This window comes from Ranitomeya variabilis, chromosome 8 (assembly GCF_051348905.1).
Source record: "Ranitomeya variabilis isolate aRanVar5 chromosome 8, aRanVar5.hap1, whole genome shotgun sequence".
NCBI lineage: Eukaryota > Metazoa > Chordata > Amphibia > Anura > Dendrobatidae > Ranitomeya > Ranitomeya variabilis.
Window position 1 is genome coordinate 154,520,583 of NC_135239.1, and position 22,160 is coordinate 154,542,742.

Here is a 22,160-nt window from a genome sequence, read left to right on the forward strand (position 1 = left end):
AGTGTGACAATTTTAAAGATCGAGTCGTTCCAGCCCCGGCAATACCTTAAGTGCGTAATGTTTTGTTAATTTTTGTTTTTTCATAAATAAACATTTATTGGGTCGTCTTCTATGATTTTTGTTTTTTTAAACAGCTTTAAAAAAACAAAATCTTTCTTTTACTAATTTACTTAGTCCCTGTATGGGACTTTAACTTTTAATTTCTCCGATCTGTGTTCTCACACATTGCAATAATGCCTGTTAGACCTTGCTACTGGCCGGGTCTAACAGGCCACTGTTGTTGATCTCCGGTTGCCATAACAAAACCTTGGTTCCACGTTATCACGTTGTGGGGATGTCAGAGGGGTGAGCGAACAAGTCCTCTCCCTCTCACAAACTTTAAATGTTGTGATCGCAGCATCGAGAAGATAACTCAGTGTTATCATCATTGGCACCTGAGCCAATCAGGTCCCAATAATGTCGCCGGTCAGGACTCTGGGGGTCCCACGCCCTGCAAGAATGCCGACCGTAAAGAAACATTGGTGCTGATGTTTAGTTACAGTCTGTGGTTGTGAAGGGGTTAAACGTACTATATGTTACAGATGGATGGGTCGTGGATTTGGTTTTCAAGTTTTGGTGTTCGGAAGGAATTTCTCCCACATAAGAGGTGATTTCTTAGCTGCCTCATAGGTTTCCTCGGCTTTCTTGTGGCTTGGCACTGTAGGATTATAGTGACTGAAACGGAAACCCATTTCTGCTCCCATCAACCCCAGATGACGACTTCTCCCCTATAAATTATAGCTACCTACACAAATTATTTCATAAAATAAATAGCAAATATTGTGGCCTATAAATAACAATAAACAAAGCAGTGATAAAATTACCCGAGCAAGATCCAGGTCAGCCTGTTTGCGGTGCCTCCAAAACTTTACAGAAGAACGTGAGTGCAACCGTGTCACCGGCTCTCCGTGGATCAGTAGCTTCATGAAGACGCTGAGAACAATCACGCCATTTACCAGCCAAAGAATTAATGTAGGGATGAGCCAGTCAAGCCAGCTCCCAGACAGACCTGCAGTATAACGAGAGACGTGAGCGGTAATACTCGGCATTCACAGTATGTCGGCAGTACTCGGATTATTCGCAATGTATATTTACCATTTATGATGTAGGACATTACACTAGTGGCTACCACAGCCTTACATTGCATCGCAGCGGACTGCTATTCTGTCCTCTCTCTAACATACTATATTTAATGGTCAGCGCAGTTCAGTTTAATTTGTGCAGATCACCAATCTGCACAAATTAATGACCACAGAGAATAATAGAGGTCAGCAGTGCTCCTCTGGGTGAGCGTATCAGACCGCTGGTGCTGTTCCAAGCATCACTCGGGTGCTCAGAATAAGCAGGTGCTTATTAAATTCATATAAAAAGAAGTAATAACGTGGCGGCACTCACCAAAGCTACTTTTGATGCTTTATTATGATTCCATAATATAAGTGCACATTAAAGCAGAAGTGGTACGAGTGTGGCAGTGAGAAATAACCATGGCCATGCTACATTTATGAGCAGGTGAGAAGGAAGAATGTGTGTCCCTGCAAAATTTCGTAGTTCTAGATTTAACCCTGCACCTCCCTCACCCGTTTTAACCCTTTATGGGACAAATGTGTCCATTTGTCCTCAGTGTTAATCTGAAACCAAATTGATTGAATCATCTTACAGTCTTTAAAAAGATGAAGAGTCATCTGTTAGTAGTATCGCCCCCAAGCTGTCCATATTGGCATGTAGGTCATAGGAAGCCGAATAACATGATACCTTGGTACCTGTGATCTGATGTCTTAGTCCAGAGAAATCTACGTTTTTAATATGTAAAGGAGCTTTTAAGATATATGGGCCGGACATAGATCTGCATGAGAATCTGCCTCCAGAGCTTATATTAAATAAAAAGGGGCATTACCAGTGTGAGACATGTAATGACTGACAGTCTGCTCTCCCGATCTCACTGCAGAGCTGTGCCCAATTACAACTTAGGCTACTTTCACACTAGCGTTTTTGCCTGCACGTCGCAATGCGTCGTTTAGGAGAAAAAACGCATCCTGCAAAGTTGTCTGCAAGATGCGTTTTTTCCCCATAGACTAACATTACCGACGCACTGCGACGTATTGCCACGCGTCGCAACCGTCGTGCGACGGTTGTGTCGAGTTTTGGCGGACCGCCGCCACAAAAAAAGTTACATGTAACTTTTTTTGTGCGTCGAGTCCGCCATTTTCGACCACGCATGCGAGGCCGAAACTCTGCCCCCTCCTCCCCGGATCTTGCAATGGGGCAGTGGAAGCGTCGTAAGACTGCTTCCGCTGTCCACGTCGGGCATTTTTTTCCACAGTATGCGTCGGTCCGTCGGACCGACGCAGCACGACGGCCCCGTACCGACGCTAGTGTTAAAGCAGCCTTACACAGTACAGCAGTGCTGAATAGATCTCATTACACGACACACATGCATCTCCCTTTCATAGTGCTGTCAGCTCTGCTGCACGGCCTCTCCCCGCACATTGACTGCCTGTGAGATGGAAGCTGAAGTGCTCATTGTAGTCAGGGACAGATCTGCAGCAGAGCCAAGTAATATAGTGAAAAAACGTTCAGCTCTGCTGCACTAAGTTAGTTACAATCACACACAGTTCTGCAGTGAAATCAGTCTGTCAGTCATTACTTGTCTCACACTGGTAACTCTCCATTTCATTTCATATAATCTCTGGAGGCAGATTCTGAGGGAGATCAGTGCCCAGCCCATAGATCTTAACAGCTTATTTACATATAAGAAAAACATGGATATCTTTGGAAAAGAATACACTGGATTGCAGATATCAAAGTATCAAGGTATCATTTTACTCAACTTTCTATGACCTACATGCCCATATAGACAGCTTATGGTTTATCCCATTGACAAATTTCCTTTAATGCACACCTTTTGTATGCAATACTTCTCCTCCTCCTGCTTCTCAAACTCGTCATTCAATCTGAACAAAACTTGCTCTGACACTACAGGCTGCAGGATTGTTGAGGGATCAGATTACAGATGCCTATTGTAGTCTATGGGGAGGAGGAGGTCAGAATAGATTTAAGATGTTATAGTGTTTTTAGTTTGTGAATTCAGTCCTATGGAAGCTACAAAGAATGTTACATTAAATAGTTACAGTAGTCTCAGTGAAATCAGCAGGTCCAGCCGGTTAAGTCTAATGAACATAAGGTTGTGTCAGACTGAACCTATGTAGTTACTCAAGGTAAAGGATTGTAATACCATCACATCAGTACAAGTCATGGAAAGGAGACGCACCTGAAACCTCAATACCCAGCATAGTCCTACTTGTCCCATGCTGCACTGTCCTGTCTGAATATTGGCCATTATCCGAATGAAGCAATGATGTCAATGGGTTAAATGTCAAACAAAGGAACGTCATAGTGCAGAGAAGCATCCGGGAGCGATCCATCATGCCAAGTCCTGTTGGAGAATCAGGCTCATCCTTCACCTATAAAGCAGATTCAAGTTGTGTAAGAGGCACCGGTCGTAACTCTGTAGGACACATAACTGCACGAAGTCAACAAGAAGAAGGTCTCAGCATGTCAAATTGTATAGACTAAAACTGAAGGCCAAACTGAGAGCATTATAACCGCTCATCTACATCCACTGCAATATTGATCTTGTACTGAACCCCGATTATAGCCTGCAGGAGCAGCTGGAGATGCTGGGTTTTCTGCTGGTTACAGGGCGATTAGTTTAGTATGGCTGCTCCAATTCAATGCATTATGATGAAAGTGTTCCAGCTGTGTTTCTAAGGCCGGGTTCACTTTAGTGTTTCAGTGCGCATTGCATGAAACGCATGCGTACTTATCTTTAATGTGGTGTACGCAGGGACATGCGTTTGCAGATGCGTTCGCATGCGTCGTTTCGCGGTGTCCGGCGAACGCAACAAGTTGCATTTTTTGAGGCATCAAATATTGCGCAATCATGCGCATGCGGATGACTGCATAAAAAAACCCCGCACTGCTGTCTATGGGAACGCATTGGTACACAAGGACATGCATACGCATGCTTTCGATATGCATGCGTACTTTAGACAGCGCATGTCCAGAAAATGATGTCACCGCCTCCACCATGCGCCTAAAACACAAACGCACGCCAAAAAGCATTTAAACGCATGCACACGCTGTTTTTTTTTTGCATCATGCGCAAGATGATGGGGAGGCGTAAGCATGCATGCGGTTCTGACATCTAACATACCAGACAATTCGGAGAATGAAGAAGCCATAGTGTTATGATAGCACTGTAGGCCCATCCCATAACAGTTTCCTTTTCAGAGGTGGTCCCAGACACCCACCATGCAATTAACTGCAGCACAGACCTATTCACGTGGGCAGGCTGGGGTTCCCTGCACAGCCCGGTGCTCCGCTGCACAGGAAGGGGAGGCAGCACTAAAACTAGTCCTAGGAATTAGTGGGGGTCTCAGAAGGACCCCAACAGATCATCAAGGTATGGCACCATTCAGTAACTTTATATAAATTGGATTACCCCTACAGAAGGAAGATTTCATTCAAAGGACTCCGCTCCATCGGCCAGGTCATTAGTCTGCGACTGTTAAGGCCCCGTCTCACATAGCGAGATCGCTAGCGAGATCGCTGCTGAGTCACAAGTTTTGTGACGCAACAGCGACCTCAGTAGCGATCTCGCTATGTGTGACACGTACCAGCGATCAGGCCCCTGCTGCGAGATCGCTGGTCGTGTCGGAATGGCCTGGACCTTTTTTTGGTCGTTGAGGTCCCGCTGACATCGCTGAATCGGTGTGTGTGACACCGATCCAGCGATGTCTTCACTGGTAACCAGGGTAAACATCGGGTTACTAAGCGCAGGGCCGCGCTTAGTAACCCGATGTTTACCCTGGTTACCAGCGTAAATGTAAAAAAAAACACTACATACTCACCATCTGTTGCCCGTCAGGTCCCTTGGCGTCTGCTTCCTGCTCTGACTGCCGCCGTAAAGTGAGAGCACAGCAGTGACGTCACCGCTGCGCTCTGCTCTCACTGTACGGCGGCACACAGTCAGAGCGGGAAGCAGACGCCAAGGGACCTGACGGGCAACAGATGGTGAGTATGTACTGTTTGTTTTTTTTTACATTTACGCTGGTAACCAGGGTAAACATCGGGTTACTAAGCGCGGCCCTGCGCTTAGTAACCCGATGTTTACCCTGGTTACCCGGGTGCTGCAGGGGGACTTCGGCATCGTTGAAGACAGTTTCAACGATGCCGAAGTCGTTCCCCTGATCATTGGTCGCTGGAGAGAGCTGTCTGTGTGACAGCTCCCCAGCGACCACACAACGACAAAACAGCGATGCTGCAGCGATCAGCATCGTTGTCTGTATCGCTGCAGCGATCAGCATCGTTGTCTGTATCGCTGCAGCGTCGCTGTGTGAGACGGGGCCTTTAGACGGGAGCCCTGCGATTCTCCTTACCGCCGGGCATACCCAGCTCTTCTGATGGCTGACGCAACACAGTGTTTGCATTAGGCCACAATGATGATGTAGCACTAGAAAGAAGAGACCAGAATGCCAGGAGGTAAGGAGAATCGCAGATTAATGACCAGGCCGATGGAGAGGAGTCCTTTGATTGAAATCTAGGGGGTAATCCAATTTATATAAAGTTATTGAATTATGCCATAACTTGGAGACTGACCTGGCTGCTGGACCAGAGTCCTGAAAATCGATTCCCCATCTATAATTACGCCATAAACATGTGATGAAGCTAAAACTATTCAGGCACGTGGGACTCCTCCTCACGAGCAGAGAGCGCAACTTAGTTCTACTTTCAATTTTGACTCGTTCAAAAAAAAAAAAAAAATCCCAAATATTCACATAAAGCGAAAAGTCCAGACATGACATATACTGCACGGCTTTCACCTTTTCATCATCTAACAGAGGACTGCCCGGCTCGGAATCCACAGAGTATGGAGAGAAGACGGCAGGAGAGCCAGAGTCCGATGCTGGCGGAGACATCATTAGAAGGTTTTGGTTGAACTCGTCCATCTTCATTTCCATGCTGGTGTCCACCAAGCTGCTTAGATCAATGCCCTTCAGATATTCTATAAGATAACAATGGCATATTACAGACAGCAACAAAAACGTGGGAATGTGGAAATAAGCAGTAAAGCGACAGGCTGAGAAATAAGCAGAAGAGGAAGAGAAATGGTGAAGACTCGGCTCCGGGCCCAATGTCTGGTATCACTGGAGACTCCATCATGACTCTGCACTTCAGTGTATAAACTGTATACCGGGCGGTAAAGGTCCCACACAATAACAAGTCCAATAAAATAACTTACTCAGCAGATTTGTTGAGCGGTTAGGTCATGGCCACGGGGTGCAATATTAGCTGCCAGTACAATCACTTAGCAGGACTGGATGACACTTTGATCATCCAAAGATACAGCCTACAACTGATTACCGAGGCCTGGAAAACACACTACAGCCGCGGCTGAGCGCAGTGTGCTATGGGAAATACAGCAAGTGCAAAATCACGTCACCCTTCGCTCAGGCCTGGATGCCTTTCTAGAAAGACTTTTACGTTGCAGGATATGGTTATAGATTCTGTGAAGATAAGTTGATCCAGGGAACTAGTCCGGTTGCCGCATGTGGAGTCGGGCAGGAATTTTTCCCTAATATGAAGCCATTAGCATCTGCTTCATGGGGTGTTTGCCTTCCTCTGGATTAATACATTGAAATTGATGGACTTGTGTCTTTCAACCTTAAAAGAAATCTATCATCAGGTTTATGCTACCACATCTGAGAGCAGCATGATGTAGGGGTAGAGACCCTGATTCCAGCAATGTATCACTTACTGGGCTGCAGCTGTTGATTAAATCTTTATTTTATCTGCCACAGATCTCCCAGTTCTCAGACTGCAGAGCCCTGTATAATCCCGCCCACACCACTGATTGGCAGCTTTCTCTGTACACTGTGCATAGGCAGGAAGTTTCCAATCGCTGGTAGGGGCGGGGCTATGCACAGCTCATGAATATGAAGGACTATAAGCAGCAGGTTTACTTATTCTCTAGTAATAAAATCACAGTTTTATCAGCAGAAGACAATCAAAACTCAAGTTAGCAGCCCAGTAAGCCCCTACATTATGCGGCTAACAGGTTAGGTGTCAAAATCCTGGTGACAAAACTGACCATCTCTCTATGTTTAAGGCGATAGTATATAAGCTTTACAAGTAGCAGAACAACTTACTATTTTTTTGATTTGCCAGTTTGAGAGCCATATTTTCTTGACGAAGTTTCTGGTTGGATTGTTGCAAATATTTTATGTAGTCTATGGCTTTCTTCAGGACCCCTGACTTGTGCATCTGAAACACAGTAACAATTTTTCATTTAAATCAAAGTATCTTGGCCAAAGATATCAACTCTCACCACCGTCAGTCACTGAATGCTGCATGATCCTGAAATAAAACGATTCAGAAAATTGGACAAACAAATCATTACTAAAAAATTGGTTTGTGTCGCCACTTTCTGAGATCCCTCCCACTTAAGAGTTGTAGTTAAAAAAAAAAAATTAAAAAGACAGGGACATTTCAGGGGTCAACAGCAGTGAGCGGAGTTCAGCTCTGGTCGCTGCGGATGTTGGATCCATAACCCAGCCAGTGCCTATCAGGAATCTGCTTTTGCCAGAATCAGGCACGGGGACTGACAATGTACACGCCAGTATGGGGTTAATTTTTTATTTTAAAAACAACATGAAGAGTATATATATATATATATATATATATATATATATATATATTAATAAAAACAGCTATGTGACCCTCACCTTGGCATCAGTTCCCATAACCAAGTCTTTCAGCTCCAGGATTTTATCGTTGATTGAGGAGCGATACCGTTTCTCAATAATGTTGTGCGTTGTTCTCCTCTCACCCTCCTTGGGAACCTCTTGCTGTTTGAAGACGCCAGGCACCTGCTTTATGGGCATCTTCTCTTGACCCATCATGACTGGCATAGTTGTCAAAATAGTTCCATTGCCACCAACCAAAGTCTACAAACAAGTAAAAGGAAAGTAGACAACATGTTACACGATTATTGCTGCAAGTCCACGAGAGCGGAGACAACAAGCCTTCAGTCTGGACAAGACAGGCCCTTTAAGATCTTTTGTCAGTAACACTGTGATGTGTGACAGAGATGAGCTGCAGACAATCATGAAACCGTAGGGGAAACAATTGTTGGGCGCACACAGTCCTGTTCCTTGTAATGGCTGCCATTCATTCTGGGCTGACAATCTTCCCATGTAAAGGAAGCCTTCATGAAGTCAGATGTTTGATGCATTTCTGCTAGAGATGGCTTTCAGCAACAATTATATGACGTTTTTCCTTTATATACATGATCTTTATAGTTATCTAATGTGTAAAAAGTGAACCTACTCTTTAAACGGATCCTCCCACTTCGAGAATCACAATTTACCTGCAGATACAGGGCTAATCTGCAGGTAAATAGTGATTAAACCTTGCATAACCTGGTTATTGTAAGAGCTCCCTGCAGTGCCCAGTGGTGCATTTCTGTAGGCGACAGGTTCCCTTTAACATTTCCTGGGTGACAATTGGCCTGGCTGACAATTCTCCAATACAAGCTGCGGACCAGAAGAAGCCTTATAGTAGGTTCACAAGCTGAGGTTTTTTTTCATGCACCAAAATCTAGAGTGTTGGCAGAAAAATGCTATGTGCAATGCAAACTTTAACAGATTTTTTCCATTCATTTCAAAGGATGAAAAAAATGCTGCAAATATGCAGAAAGAATTGACATGCTCCGTCTTTTCAAAAACGCCCCATTGCTCCAAATACATGGGGGAAAAAAGAAGCAGCATGTGTGTATGAGATTTCAGGAATCGCATTGACTTTGCTGGTATTGTGAAATGATGCGTATTTTACGCACCGAATACAGGGTCCAAGACACGCAGCAAAAACATGGTCAGGTGTGACTATAACACATATATCTAATATATAAAGCTGAATGTGTGTGTGTGTGTGTATGTATGTATGTATGTATGTATGTCCGGGATTGGCATCTGAACCGTAGCAGCTACAGCCACAAAATTTTGCACAGTCACACGTCTGGACCCCGAGAGCGTCATAGGCTATGTTGTGAGGTGAAATTTTAACCCCGCGCTTTCCAATTCACCAAACAATTTTGCCCCTATCTACATAATGGGGAAAAAGTGAAAGGAAAAGTGTTGGAGGCGTCGCAGCTACAGGCACAAAATTTTGCACAGTCACACGTCTGGACCCTGAGAGCGTCAAAGCTATATTGTGAGGTGAAATTTTAACCCCGCGCTTTCCAAGTCACCAAACAATTTTGCCCCTATCTACATAATGGGGAAAAAATGAAAGGAAAAGTGTTGGAGGCAAATTAACAGCTGCCAGATGTGAACAAGGGGGACTTAAAGAATGACAGCGATGGCACCAAAGAGTATATACTGTACAGTTGCTAAGGTGGGGCCCCAACATGGGATAATCACACCACCACGGGGATATGAACACACACACAAAATGCGCCACACACTACCACGTGCTCGAACACATATACCACCCTCAGTGCACATTTCACCACACATACACCAACCTCGCCACATAAAAGTAGAAACACAAAAGTCGCCGCTCAAAACTCGCCACGCGCAAAACTCTCCACATGCAAAACTCGCCACACGTGCAAAACTCGCCACACGCAAAACTTGCACACGCAGAAAAATTGCCACACGCAGAAAAATTGCCACATGCACAAAAGTTGCAACACATGCAAAAGTTGCCTCACACAAAACTTGCACATACTCAAAAGGCACCACACATAAAACTCGCCACGCGCAAAACTCGCCATGCGCAAAACTTGCTGCACACAACTTGCTACACTAACCTGTCACATGCAACTCGACACACAAAAAGTTGCTACACGCATGTCGCCACACAAAACTCATCTCACAAAAGTCCCTACATGCATGTCGCCACACGCAACTCAACACACACAACTTGACACACGAAACTCGCCCTAAAACACACACAAGTCTGGTATCCTTCAAAAATAAAAATCTGATTAATAAGCAGACAAACTACAAGAGCAACAAATGTACCATATAGGAATCCGGCAGCTGTCAGTCACATGACCAGTCTATTATGTGTATGTGTGAGCTAATATATACTGCCAGGGGGTGGGCTTACTGTTGGCTGGGGATTTATCAGGCTGCCATTTTAGCTTACAAATACTGAGGTAAAAATACTGACCAAATAACGTGTGAACGAGGGCTAATACAGGAGGAGATGGCATACAGCTATATACTATATACAGGAGATGACACACAGGTATATACTATTTACAGGGGAGATGACACACAGGTATATACTATATACAGGAGGAGATGACACACAGATATATACTATATACAGGAGAGATGACACACAGGTATATACTATATAGAGGAGGAGATGACATACAGGTACATACTACATACAGGAGGAGATGACATACAGGTATATACTATATACAGGAGGAGATGACACACAGGTATATACTATATACAGGAGCAGATTACCTACAGGTATATAGTATATACAGGAGGAGATGACACAGGTATATGCTATGTATAGGAGGAGATGACATACAGGTATATACTATATACAGGAGATGACACACAGATATATACTATATATAGGTGAGATGACACACAGGTATATACTATATACAGGAGATTACATACAGGTATATCTAATATATAAAGCTGAATGTGTGTATGTATGTATGTGTGTATGTCCGGGATTGGCATCTGTACCGTCGCAGCTACAGCCACAAAATTTTGCACAGTCACACGTCTGGACCCCGAGAGCGTCATAGGCTATGTTGTGAGGTGAAATTTTAACCCCGCGCGTTCCAATTCACCAAACAATTTTGCTCCTATCTACATAATGGGGAAAAAGTGAAGGGAAAAGTGTTGGAGGAAAATTGACAGCTGCCAGATGTGAACAATGAGGACTTAAAGAATGAGAGCGATGGCGACAAAGAGTATATACCGTACAGTTGCTAAGGTGGGGCCCCGACATGGGATACTCACCACACACGGGGATATGAACACAAACACAAAATGCGCCACACACTACCACGTGCTTGAACACATATACCACCCTCAGCACACATTTCACCACACACACACACCAACCTCGCCACATAAAAGTCGAAACACAAAAGTCACCACTCAAAACTCGCTACATGCAAAACTCGCCATATGCAAAACTAGGCTCACGCAAAACTCGCCACACGTGCAAAACTCACCTCATGGAAAACTCACCTCATGCAAAACTTGCACACACAGAAAAATTGCCACATGTACAAAAGTTGCACCACATGCAAAAGTTGCCTCACACAAAACTTGCACATACTCAAAATGCACCACACATAAAACTCGCCACGCGCAAAACTCGCCATGCACAAATCTTGCTGCACACAACTTGCTACACTAACCTGTCACATGCAACTCAACACACAAAATGTTGCTACACGCATGTCGCCACACAAAACTCATCTCACAAAAGTCGCTACATGCATGTCGCCACACGCAACTCAACACACACAACTTGACACATAAAACTCGCCCTAAAACACACACAAGTCTGGTATTGTCCTTCAAAAATAAAAATCTGATTAATAAGCAAACTACAAGAGCAACAAATGTACCATATAGGAAATACGGCAGCTGTCAGTCACATGACCTGTCTATTATGTGTATGTGTGAGCTAATATATACTGCCAGGGGGGAGGGCTTCCTGTTGGCTGGGGATTTATCAGGCTGCCAATAGCAACCAATCACAGCTCAGCTTCTATTTTGCTACAGTTAATTAACCTGAGCTCTGATTGGTTAATATAGGCAACAAAGACATTCTCAGTATAACAAAGCTAATATATGTTGTGAAATGCTTCTATTTGCTTAGTTTTTGCCTTTTAATAATTACATTTCTATCTATTTGTTTTGTGGTTTTTGTGTGCAGAATAAATTTTTGTTAACACATTCTATTTTGCTAACAGCAGTCATTAACCCGGGCGAAGCCGGGTAGTACAGCTAGTATATATATATATATACATATATATACACTCACTGGCCACTTTATTAGGTACACCTGTCCAACTTCTTGTTAACACTTAATTTCTAATCAGCCAATCACATGGCGGCAACTCAGTGCATTTAGGCATGTAGACATGGTCAAGACAATCTCCTGCAGTTCAAACCGAGCATCAGTATGGGGAAGAAAGGTGATTTGAGTGCCTTTAAACGTGGCATGGTTGTTGGTGCCAGAAGGGCTGGTCTGAGTATTTCAGAAACTGCTGATCTACTGGGATTTTCACGCACAACCATCTCTAGGGTTTACAGAGAATGGCCCGAAAAAGAAAAAAAATCCAGTGAGCGGCAGTTCTGTGGGCGGAAATGCCTTGTTGATGCCAGAGGTCAGAGGAGAATGGGCAGACTGGTTCGAGCTGATAGAAAGGCAACAGTGACTCAAATCGCCACCCGTTACAACCAAGGTAGGCCTAAGAGCATCTCTGAACGCACAGTGCGTCGAACTTTGAGGCAGATGGGCTACAGCAGCAGAAGACCACACCGGGTACCACTCCTTTCAGCTAAGAACAGGAAACTGAGGCTACAATTTGTACAAGCTCATCGAAATTGGACAGTAGAAGATTGGAAAAACGTTGCTTGGTCTGATGAGTCTCGATTTCTGCTGCGACATTCGGATGGTAGGGTCAGAATTTGGCGTAAACAACATGAAAGCATGGATCCATCCTGCCTTGTATGGAGCATCTTTGGGATGTGCAGCCGACAAATCTGCAGCAACTGTGTGATGCCATCATGTCAATATGGACCAAAATCTCTGAGGAATGCTTCCAGCACCTTGTTGAATCTATGCCACGAAGAATTAAGGCAGTTCTGAAGGCAAAAGGGGTCCAACCCGTTACTAGCATGGTGTACCTAATAAAGTGGCCGGTGAGTGTATATATATATATATATATATATATATATATATATATATATATATATATATATATATATATATATATATATATATATATATATATATATATATATATATATATATATATATATATATATATATATTTATTTATATATTTAATCTACCTCTATATCTCTATCGTTCAGCAGATTAACTAGTGAAGAGTGTTGCATTAATGATGAAATCTCTCGATCCCAATGCATGTTATTGCAGGGAACTGCTCATCTACTGTGGTGAGTGACAACTTGTGCAACACCTTGACCTGTAACATCGCGATACGCCTCAAGGCATTTCCATCAATCATTAATCCCATTCTATACAGTCCCTGGGAGATGATAACCGGGGCCTTTCCCCTAAAAGTAGGCACTGACGTCAAGCTGATGTGATAGGAGATAGCACATTGTACTAATTCCTTAGAAATTAATAGTGTGATCATGTGACAGCAGCTTACTTTATTTACATAGTTCTAGAAATCCATTATTAATATTATCTTCTCATCAGGAATCGCGGACTTCACAAGTGAGAGCCCAAAAGCCGCCATACACATTAGACGGCCGCCAGCCAGATATTCGGCCAGCCCTCCCATACAGAAGACTCGCTCCGCCGAGCGCCCCTGTGTTCTCTATGACATAGTTGTGGCCAGACTTGTCTGATGGCGGCTCATCTCCGGAAGAGCAAAGAACAACAGGCAGTCCAAAAATCAGACATGCCCAAGTGATATCCCACAGCTATCAGTCCGGGCCTCCATGCAGATTACATCTTCAGCCAAACAAGTCAACAACCAGGACTTGGCAACATGAGTCTAAAATGTGCATGGGGGGCTTCACAGCCTCATTGGTTGATATCACCTGTGACAGCAGCTCGGACCCACTGATGGGTGCAGGAATAGGCGTCAGGCACTGGCCCTATCAAAGGGCGTGCATGGACCCTATATACAGCTCATCGACAGAGGGGCTTAGCATGTCACCACTAGAAATGTGCACAAATAAACTATAAAAGGAGATTAATATTGATGCTATTCTTTAGTATACCATTGAGAATAAAGAGGCGTACAGGTACTTGCAGAGCGGTGGTCTGGAGAGGGGTCGCGAGGGTGGTGATAGCAGGGTTTTGCACGGCAGTCATGACGGGGCTGCCATCAGCCTTCAGAGCGGTCAGGACCAGGGACTCCGTCTTAATGATCTGAGGTTGTACCAGGACCTGGAAGAGGAATCCGAGCCAAGTCAGACAGTTGCCTGCTACAGTAAAACTATTATATAATATAATAATATATATTAGGGGCATTGTGTGTTATCACTCACAACATGAACAGTGACAAATATACAGATAAACAGCCAAATAATGCAATGAAAAACCAGAGAAGAAGCCCAGGAATCATCACATGTACCTATGGCCAAGCTCGCAAATGGCTTCTCAGCAAATGGACAGCTTTCAAATAGTTAGGATCTGAACCAGGCCCGAACCCATGACCCCATGGACCGTGAAGGAGTTACCAGATGCCCCCTACAACTGACGGACAGTATCTGGAGGACACTTTAGAGGACCTTCCGTTTCTTACTCCGGAAAGCATTCTGCAGTGAGGAAAACAAAACTGGCTGGGGGTTTTCAGTTGTTTTTTTTGAACCCCTTCACAACTGTGCCATTTCCTGATTTTTTTCTTTTCTGTTCTCCTTCTTCCCAGAGCCATAATTTTTTTTTTCCCCATGAATATGGCCTTGTGAGGGCTTGTTTTCTGTGGATAGAATTGTACTTTTCAACGACACCATTGATTTTACCATAAAACGGAGGGGAAAAAAATCCAACTGCGCTGAAATTGCAAAACAAAGTGCAATTCCACAATTATTTGTTTTACCATACTCACTAAATGCCAAGACAGACCTGCCATTGTGATTCTCCAGATCATTACGGGTTTGCAGATACAAAACATATATGGATTTTTTTGGTAAAAAGTGGTAAAAAAAAATCCAACGTTTTTAACCAAAAAGGACCCATTTTCTAAGACCCACAGCGCCTCCATTTTTGAGATCTGGGCAGGATGAGGGCTTATTTTTTGCGTGGAGAGTTGACGTTTTTGTTGATATTATTCTGAGGTAGATGCAATGTTGTGGAGACGAAAAAAAATGTAGTTCTGGTGTTTTCATTTTTTTTTTTCTTGTTACGCTGTTTAGGGATCGGATTAATTCTTTTTAATATTTTGACAGATCGGACATTTCTGAACTTGGTAATGACAAGTATGTGGAAAAAGGATTTCAGGACTATAAATTTCTCACCACCGTAAAAGAAATGTACTTGTGTTCAGCCAACACTTTAAAAAAGGTAATAGAATTGGAGATCCCCCCTGAAGCAGCATTTGCGAAACGTGCATTGGGGCAGTTGGGTTACACTCGGGGCCATGGGTAAGATACCATTCTTTCATTACAGGTTTGGTCAGCCTTGGTCATGCTTGCAGTTGCAGTTTGTTGGTCTTAATTGGCTGTATACGGATGTGTGTGATACAAGTAATAGGCCTAGCACATTTGTATCTTTTTGTCTTTCATAAATCACTATTTTTTGTCTGTGCCTGAGTGACAGCGATACTTAGATTACTATAGTACCTATTCTGTTACCTTTTTGAAGTGCTGGCTGGACACAGGTACATTTCCTTTACGGTGGTGATATGTATTTTATTTTTAGGCTGCATGACCATGTGACTATTACTATTTTGATTACTCTATGTTCCTTTTGGAAATTATCTGCTAACATCAATTGATTAATATATTTGGAAAACCATTTCCTTACATGGTACGGCTAAATAGCATGGTCTGTTTTTACTATTGTTCATAATTGTTGATTAATAAAACTTAAGTTATTTTCTTGAACCTTTTGGAGATGCAGTGATTCACTTGTTCTTTGGTAGGGTACCGAATATGGGTATTTTTTGATATTTTAATCGTTTTATTTTGAATGGGGCAATTTGAATTTTTTGTTTAACTTTTTTTTGTACACTTTTTACTTATGAGACTTAAAGCTGCAATCTTCTGATCATTTGTGCTACACATAACAGGGCAGAAATGCTCATCTGCAATAAACACCAGTCATGGTGCGACACTCATAGTGGATCAGCAATGACAATCACAGGGGTCTCCTGCAGACCACCAGTTGTCATGCCAACCCATCGGTGCACCGCGATCATGTGACAGGAGCGCTGATGGGTTGAGTTAGTGACGCACTTTGGCACTAGCATGTTTACGACGACAGTGACACCACCGCTGATTGGGCGCTGGCCACCATGTGTCCTTCCACCAGTAACAGCCTGGGGAACGCGAGTGCAGACACCGCTGGAACGGAGCCGGCTCGGGAGGATAGTACAGGCTTGATTATTTTAATGGAGGCCAAACATTTGTCCCAGTAGTGGACAACCCCCTTAAGAACCCAGTTAATGACACATTGCTGGAATCAGGGTCTCGGTCTCTACATCTTCAGCTATATAGTAAATAACCTGGTGACAGATTGCCTTTAATTTTACATCCCATTTTCCCACTATGACTTGCTAGTTTTTTGTATTTGATTCCCCCTTCTTTGTAGTCTTTACAGATGACGGCTGTAAGTACAATAACAATGTCCTATTACCAACAACTATTCTTAAAGCAGAGAGGCTTACTGGAACTTGTTGTAGTTGTGGTGTAACAGCTTGAGTCAGCGTCTGGATGGTGCCCGGTGTGGCAGGACTCAGGGTCTGGATGGTCCCATTGGCGGTCTGCGTGAGGACCCTCTGGGCCTGGACAGTCTGCAACTGTTGCTGGATGGTCACCGGTTGCATTTGTTGAGTTGTCATCAAATTTGACATTTGGGGCTGTAGCACTGAGAACATGAACAAACCCACCAGGATGGAGGTGAAGGTTACCAACATTTACAGGGTCTGCATACATCACAGCTAGAAATGAGCAGATCGGATGAGATTCAAGGCATGTCTTTTTACATTGACGTTACTCCATATAAACTGATCTATCCGGATTATGTTCTGAGAACTCTCCAGACCGCAGCCAACACACTGTAAAGAAAAAAACTCACCTCTTGCCACATCGCCCTCTCCCTTCCGACTCCACTCGGCACGCATCATCTCTTATTAATTTCGTTTTAATGCAATAATATTCTGCAGTGCTTTATAAACATTATCATCACTGTTCCCATCACAATCTAGATTCACTATCAGAATGTCTTTGGGGGTGTGGGAGGAACCCGGAGGAGACCCACGCAAACACAGGGAGAACATACAAACTCCTTGCAGGTGATAAAAAAAAACCTAAAGAAATTAATTAGAATATAAGTTGGTGAACATGCAGCGGGTAGGTGCATGTTCACACTGGCCACTAAACAGATAAAACCCAAGATAAAAACAAAATAAGCAAATACCTTGCAGTAGTAAATAAATAGCAACAGTGCATGAAAATAATATAGGGTACTTAGTAAAAATTTTATTTAAAAAAAAAATAATAATAATTCTACCGCATCACGGTGACCCTATTCGGGAAGGTCCTAACCTACAGTATTAAAACATTACCATATGTCAAGTGATGTAATGTGAATAAAGGCAGAGAAGGACCGAGCTCCGCTAATAGAAACCCAGCCATGGGAAACTGCATGAATGTAATGTCCAGTACAAGGAAAAGGGAGGAGGAAAACCTGAAACAGCGGGTAGGTGCATGTTCACACTGGCCACTAAACAGATAACATCTAAGGTAAAAATACAATAAGCAAATACCCTGCAGTGTTTGTCCTGTGCCAATAAAGGTGTGGCCTCCCTTTTCTTTCACATTATGTCACTTGACATATGGGAAGGTTTTAATACTACAGGTTAGCACCGTGCCAAATACAATTACAATGCCAAACATTACAGCAGGAGATTGCAGAGGATACATTTTGTGAGGTAAACTTTGTTTAAAACAGTCAGTGAAATATTTTACCTCACAAAAGAATTCCACTGTGATCCCCTGCTGTAATGTCAGCATTGTCTTTTGCTTCCTCCCCTGCCCAGGAGATGTGGTGTGCTCCGTACATGGTCAGACACAGACAATTTTTAAAATCAACTTTCGTTTGTGGGAAAACCCCTTTAATGTGACCGGCTTCCTCTGCCTGTAGACACGTCGCGCATCTGCCCCCAGGATCAGCCGAATTATTCACTGCACCTGCACGGAATTCGTGCAGGCGTAGTAAATCAGACCGCCGCCATCTTTGTGCAGACAGATAGCGGCGGTCATATTAAAACTGCGCATGCGCTCCTCCTGTACAAAGATGGCAGCATTCAGTGAATCATTCGGCTGATCCCAGCAGCGGCGTGTTCACGACGGTGTTCTGCTGGTGGTACCGCGCAAGAAGCTGCGTACGGCTTACAGTGTGTGTGTGGTGCGTACGGCGTATACAGAGTGTGTGTGTGTGTGTGTGTGTGTGTGTGTGTGTGTGTGTGTGTGTGTGTGTGTGTGTGTGTGTGTGTGTGTGTGTGTGTGTGTGTGTGTTGTGTACGGCGTATACAGTGTATGTGGTGCGTACGGCATATACAGTGTGTGTGTGGTGCGTACGGCATATACAGTGTGTGTGTGGTGCGTACGGCATATACAGTGTGTGTGTGGTGCGTACGGCATATACAGTGTGTGTGTGGTGCGTACGGCATATACAGTGTGTGTGGTGCGTACGGCATATACAGTGTGTGTGGTGCGTACGGCATATACAGTGTGTGTGGGGTGCGTACGGCATATACAGTGTGTGTGTGGTGCGTACGGCATATACAGTGTGTGTGTGGTGCGTACGGCATATACAGTGTGTGTGTGGTGCGTACGGCATATACAGTGTGTGTGTGTGTACGGCATATACAGTGTGTGTGTGTGTGTGTGTGTGTGTGTGTGTGTGTGTGTGTGTGTGTGTGTGTGTGTGTGTGTGTACGTGTGTGTGTGTGTTGTGTACGGCGTATACAGTGTGTGTGGTGCGTACGGCGTATACAGTGTGTGTGGTGCGTACGGCATATACAGTGTGTGTGTGGTGCGTACGGCATATACAGTGTGTGTGTGTGGTGCGTACGGCATATACTGTGTGTGTGTGTGTCTGTGTGTGGCGTACGGCGTATACAGAGTGTGTGTGTTGTGTATGGCGTATACAGTGTGTGGGGCGTACGGCGTATACAGTGTGTGTGGTGCGTACGGCGTATACAGTGTGTGGGGGGCGTACGGCGTATACAGTGTGCTGTGTGTGTGGTGCGTAAGCCGTATACAGTGTGCGTGTGTGGTGCGTACGGCATATACAGTGTGTGTGGTGCGTACGGCATATACAGTGTGTGTGGTGCGTACGGCATATACAGTGTGTGTGGTGCGTACGGCATATACAGTGTGTGTGTGGTGCGTACGGCATATACAGTGTGTGTGTGTGTGTGTGTGTGTGTGTGTGTGTGTGTGTGTGTGTGTGTGTGTGTTGCGTACGGCTTATACAGAGTGTGTTGTGTATGGCATATACAGTGTGTGGGGCGTACGGCGTATTCAGTGTGTGTGGGGCGTACGGCGTATACAGTGTGCGTGGGGCGTAAGCCGTATACAGTGTGCGTGTGTGGTGCGTACGGCATATACAGTGTGGTGTGTGTGGTGCGTACGGCATATACAGTGTGTGTGTGTGTGTGTGTGTGTGGGGGTGTGTGTGGGGGTGTGTGTGGGGGTGTGTGTGGGGGTGTGTGTGTGTGTTGTGTACGGCATATACAGTGTGTGTGTGGTGCGTACGGCATATACAGTGTGTGTGGTGCGTACGGCATATACAGTGTGTGTGGTGCGTACGGCATATACAGAGTGTGTGTGTTGTGTATGGCGTATACAGTGTGTGGGGCGTACGGCGTATACAGTGTGTGTGGTGCGTACGGCGTATACAGTGTGTGGGGGGCGTACGGCGTATACAGTGTGCTGTGTGTGTGGTGCGTAAGCCGTATACAGTGTGCGTGTGTGGTGCGTACGGCATATACAGTGTGTGTGGTGCGTACGGCATATACAGTGTGTGTGGTGCGTACGGCATATACAGTGTGTGTGGTGCGTACGGCATATACAGTGTGTGTGTGGTGCGTACGGCATATACAGTGTGTGTGGTGCGTACGGCATATACAGTGTGTGTGTTGCGTACGGCATATACAGTGTGTGTGTGTCTGTGTGTGGCGTACGGCGTATACAGTGTGTGTGTGTGTGTGTGTGTGTGTGTGTGTGTGTGTGTGTGTGTGTGTGTGTGTGTGTACGGCTTATACAGAGTGTGTGTGTGTGTTGTGTATGGCGTATACAGTGTGTGGGGCGTACGGCGTATACAGTGTGTGTGGGGCGTACGGCGTATACAGTGTGTGTGGGGCGTACGGCATATACAGTGTGTGTGTGTGGTGCGTACGGCATATACAGTGTGTGTGTGTGTGTGTGTGTGTGTGTGTGTGTGTGTGTGTGTGTGTGTGTGTGTGTGTGTGTGTGTGTGGCGTACGGCGTATACAGTGTGTGTGTGTGTGTGTGTGTGTGTGTGTCGTACGGCGTATACAGTGTGTGTGTGTGTGTGTGTGTGTGTGTGTGTGTGTGTGTGTGTTGCGTACGGCTTATACAGAGTGTGTTGTGTATGGCATATACAGTGTGTGGGGCGTACGGCGTATTCAGTGTGTGTGGGGCGTACGGCGTATACAGTGTGCGTGGGGCGTAAGCCGTATACAGTGTGCGTGTGTGGTGCGTACGGCATATACAGTGTGGTGTGTGTGGTGCGTACGGCATATACAGTGTGTGTGTGTGTGGGGGTGTGTGTGTGTGTGTGTGTGTGTGTGTGTGTGGTGCGTACGGCATATACAGTGTGTGTGTGGTGCGTACAGCATATACAGTGTGTGTGTGTGTGTGTGTGTGTGTGTGTGGTGCGTATGGCATATAGTGTGCGTGTGTGGTGCGTACGGCATATACAGTGTGCGTGTGTGGTGCGTACGGCATATACAGTGTGCGTGTTTGGTGCGTACGGCACATACAGTGTGTGGGGTGCGTACGGCATATACAGTGTGTGTGGGGTGCGTACGGCATATACAGTGTGTGTGGGGTGCGTACGGCATATACAGTGTGTGTGTGTGTGTGTGTTTGTTGTGTACGGCATATAGTGTGTGTGTGGGGTGCGTACGGCATATACAGTGTGTGTGTGGGGTGCGTACGGCATATACAGTGTGTGTGGGGTGCGTACGGCATATACAGTGTGTGTGGGGTGCGTACGGCATATACAGTGTGTGTGGGGTGCGTACGGCATATACAGTGTGTGTGGGGTGCGTACGGCATATACAGTGTGTGTGTGTGGGGTGCGTACGGCATATACAGTGTGCGTGTGTGTGTGTGTGTGTTTGTTGTGTACGGCATATACAGTGTGTGTGTGTTTGTTGTGTACGGCATATACAGTGCGTGTGTGGTGCGTACGGCATATACAGTGTGTGTGTGCGTGTGTGGTGCGTATGGCATATAGTGTGTGTGTGTGGTGCGTACGGCATATACAGTGTGTGTGTGTGCGTGTGTGGTGCGTATGGCATATAGTGTGCGTGTGTGGTGCGTACGGCATATACAGTGTGCGTGTGTGTTTGTTGTGTACGGCATATACAGTGTGTGTGTGTGTGTGTGTGTGTGTGTGTGTGTGTGTGTGTGTGTGTGTGTATGGCATATAGTGTGCGTGTGTGGTGCGTACGGCATATACAGTGTGCGTGTGTGTTTGTTGTGTACGGCATATACTGTGTGTGTGTGTGTGTGTGTGTGTGTGTGTGTGTGTGTGTGCGTGTGTGTTTGTTGTGTACGGCATATACTGTGTGTGTGTGTTGCGTACGGCATATACAGTGTGTGTGTGTTGCGTACGGCATATACAGTGTGTGTGTGTTGCGTACGGCATATACAGTGTGTGTGTGTTGCGTACGGCATATACAGTGTGTGTGTGTTGCGTACGGCATATACAGTGTGTGTGTGTTGCGTACGGCATATACAGTGTGTGTGTGTTGCGTACGGCATATACAGTGTGTGTGTGGTGCGTACGGCATATACAGTGTGTGTGTGGTGCGTACGGCATATACAGTGTGTGTGTGGTGCGTACGGCATATACAGTGTGTGTGTGGTGCGTACGGC

General features: G+C 45.0%; 1 protein-coding gene across 1 annotated transcript in view; it reads right to left on the reverse strand.

Annotated features, from left to right (window-relative positions):
* SREBF2 (sterol regulatory element binding transcription factor 2) overlaps window positions 1–22,160 on the reverse strand; it is a 67,435-nt gene that overhangs the window by 30,441 nt on the left and 14,834 nt on the right. The window contains exons 3-9 of the mRNA XM_077277536.1: window positions 16,691–16,890; window positions 14,104–14,250; window positions 7,824–8,045; window positions 7,248–7,362; window positions 5,922–6,103; window positions 3,308–3,500; window positions 864–1,048 (exon numbers count right to left, since the gene is read on the reverse strand). Coding sequence (XP_077133651.1) covers window positions 864–1,048; window positions 3,308–3,500; window positions 5,922–6,103; window positions 7,248–7,362; window positions 7,824–8,045; window positions 14,104–14,250; window positions 16,691–16,890 — 1,244 coding nt within the window. The remainder of the gene's footprint in view (window positions 1–863; window positions 1,049–3,307; window positions 3,501–5,921; window positions 6,104–7,247; window positions 7,363–7,823; window positions 8,046–14,103; window positions 14,251–16,690; window positions 16,891–22,160) is intronic.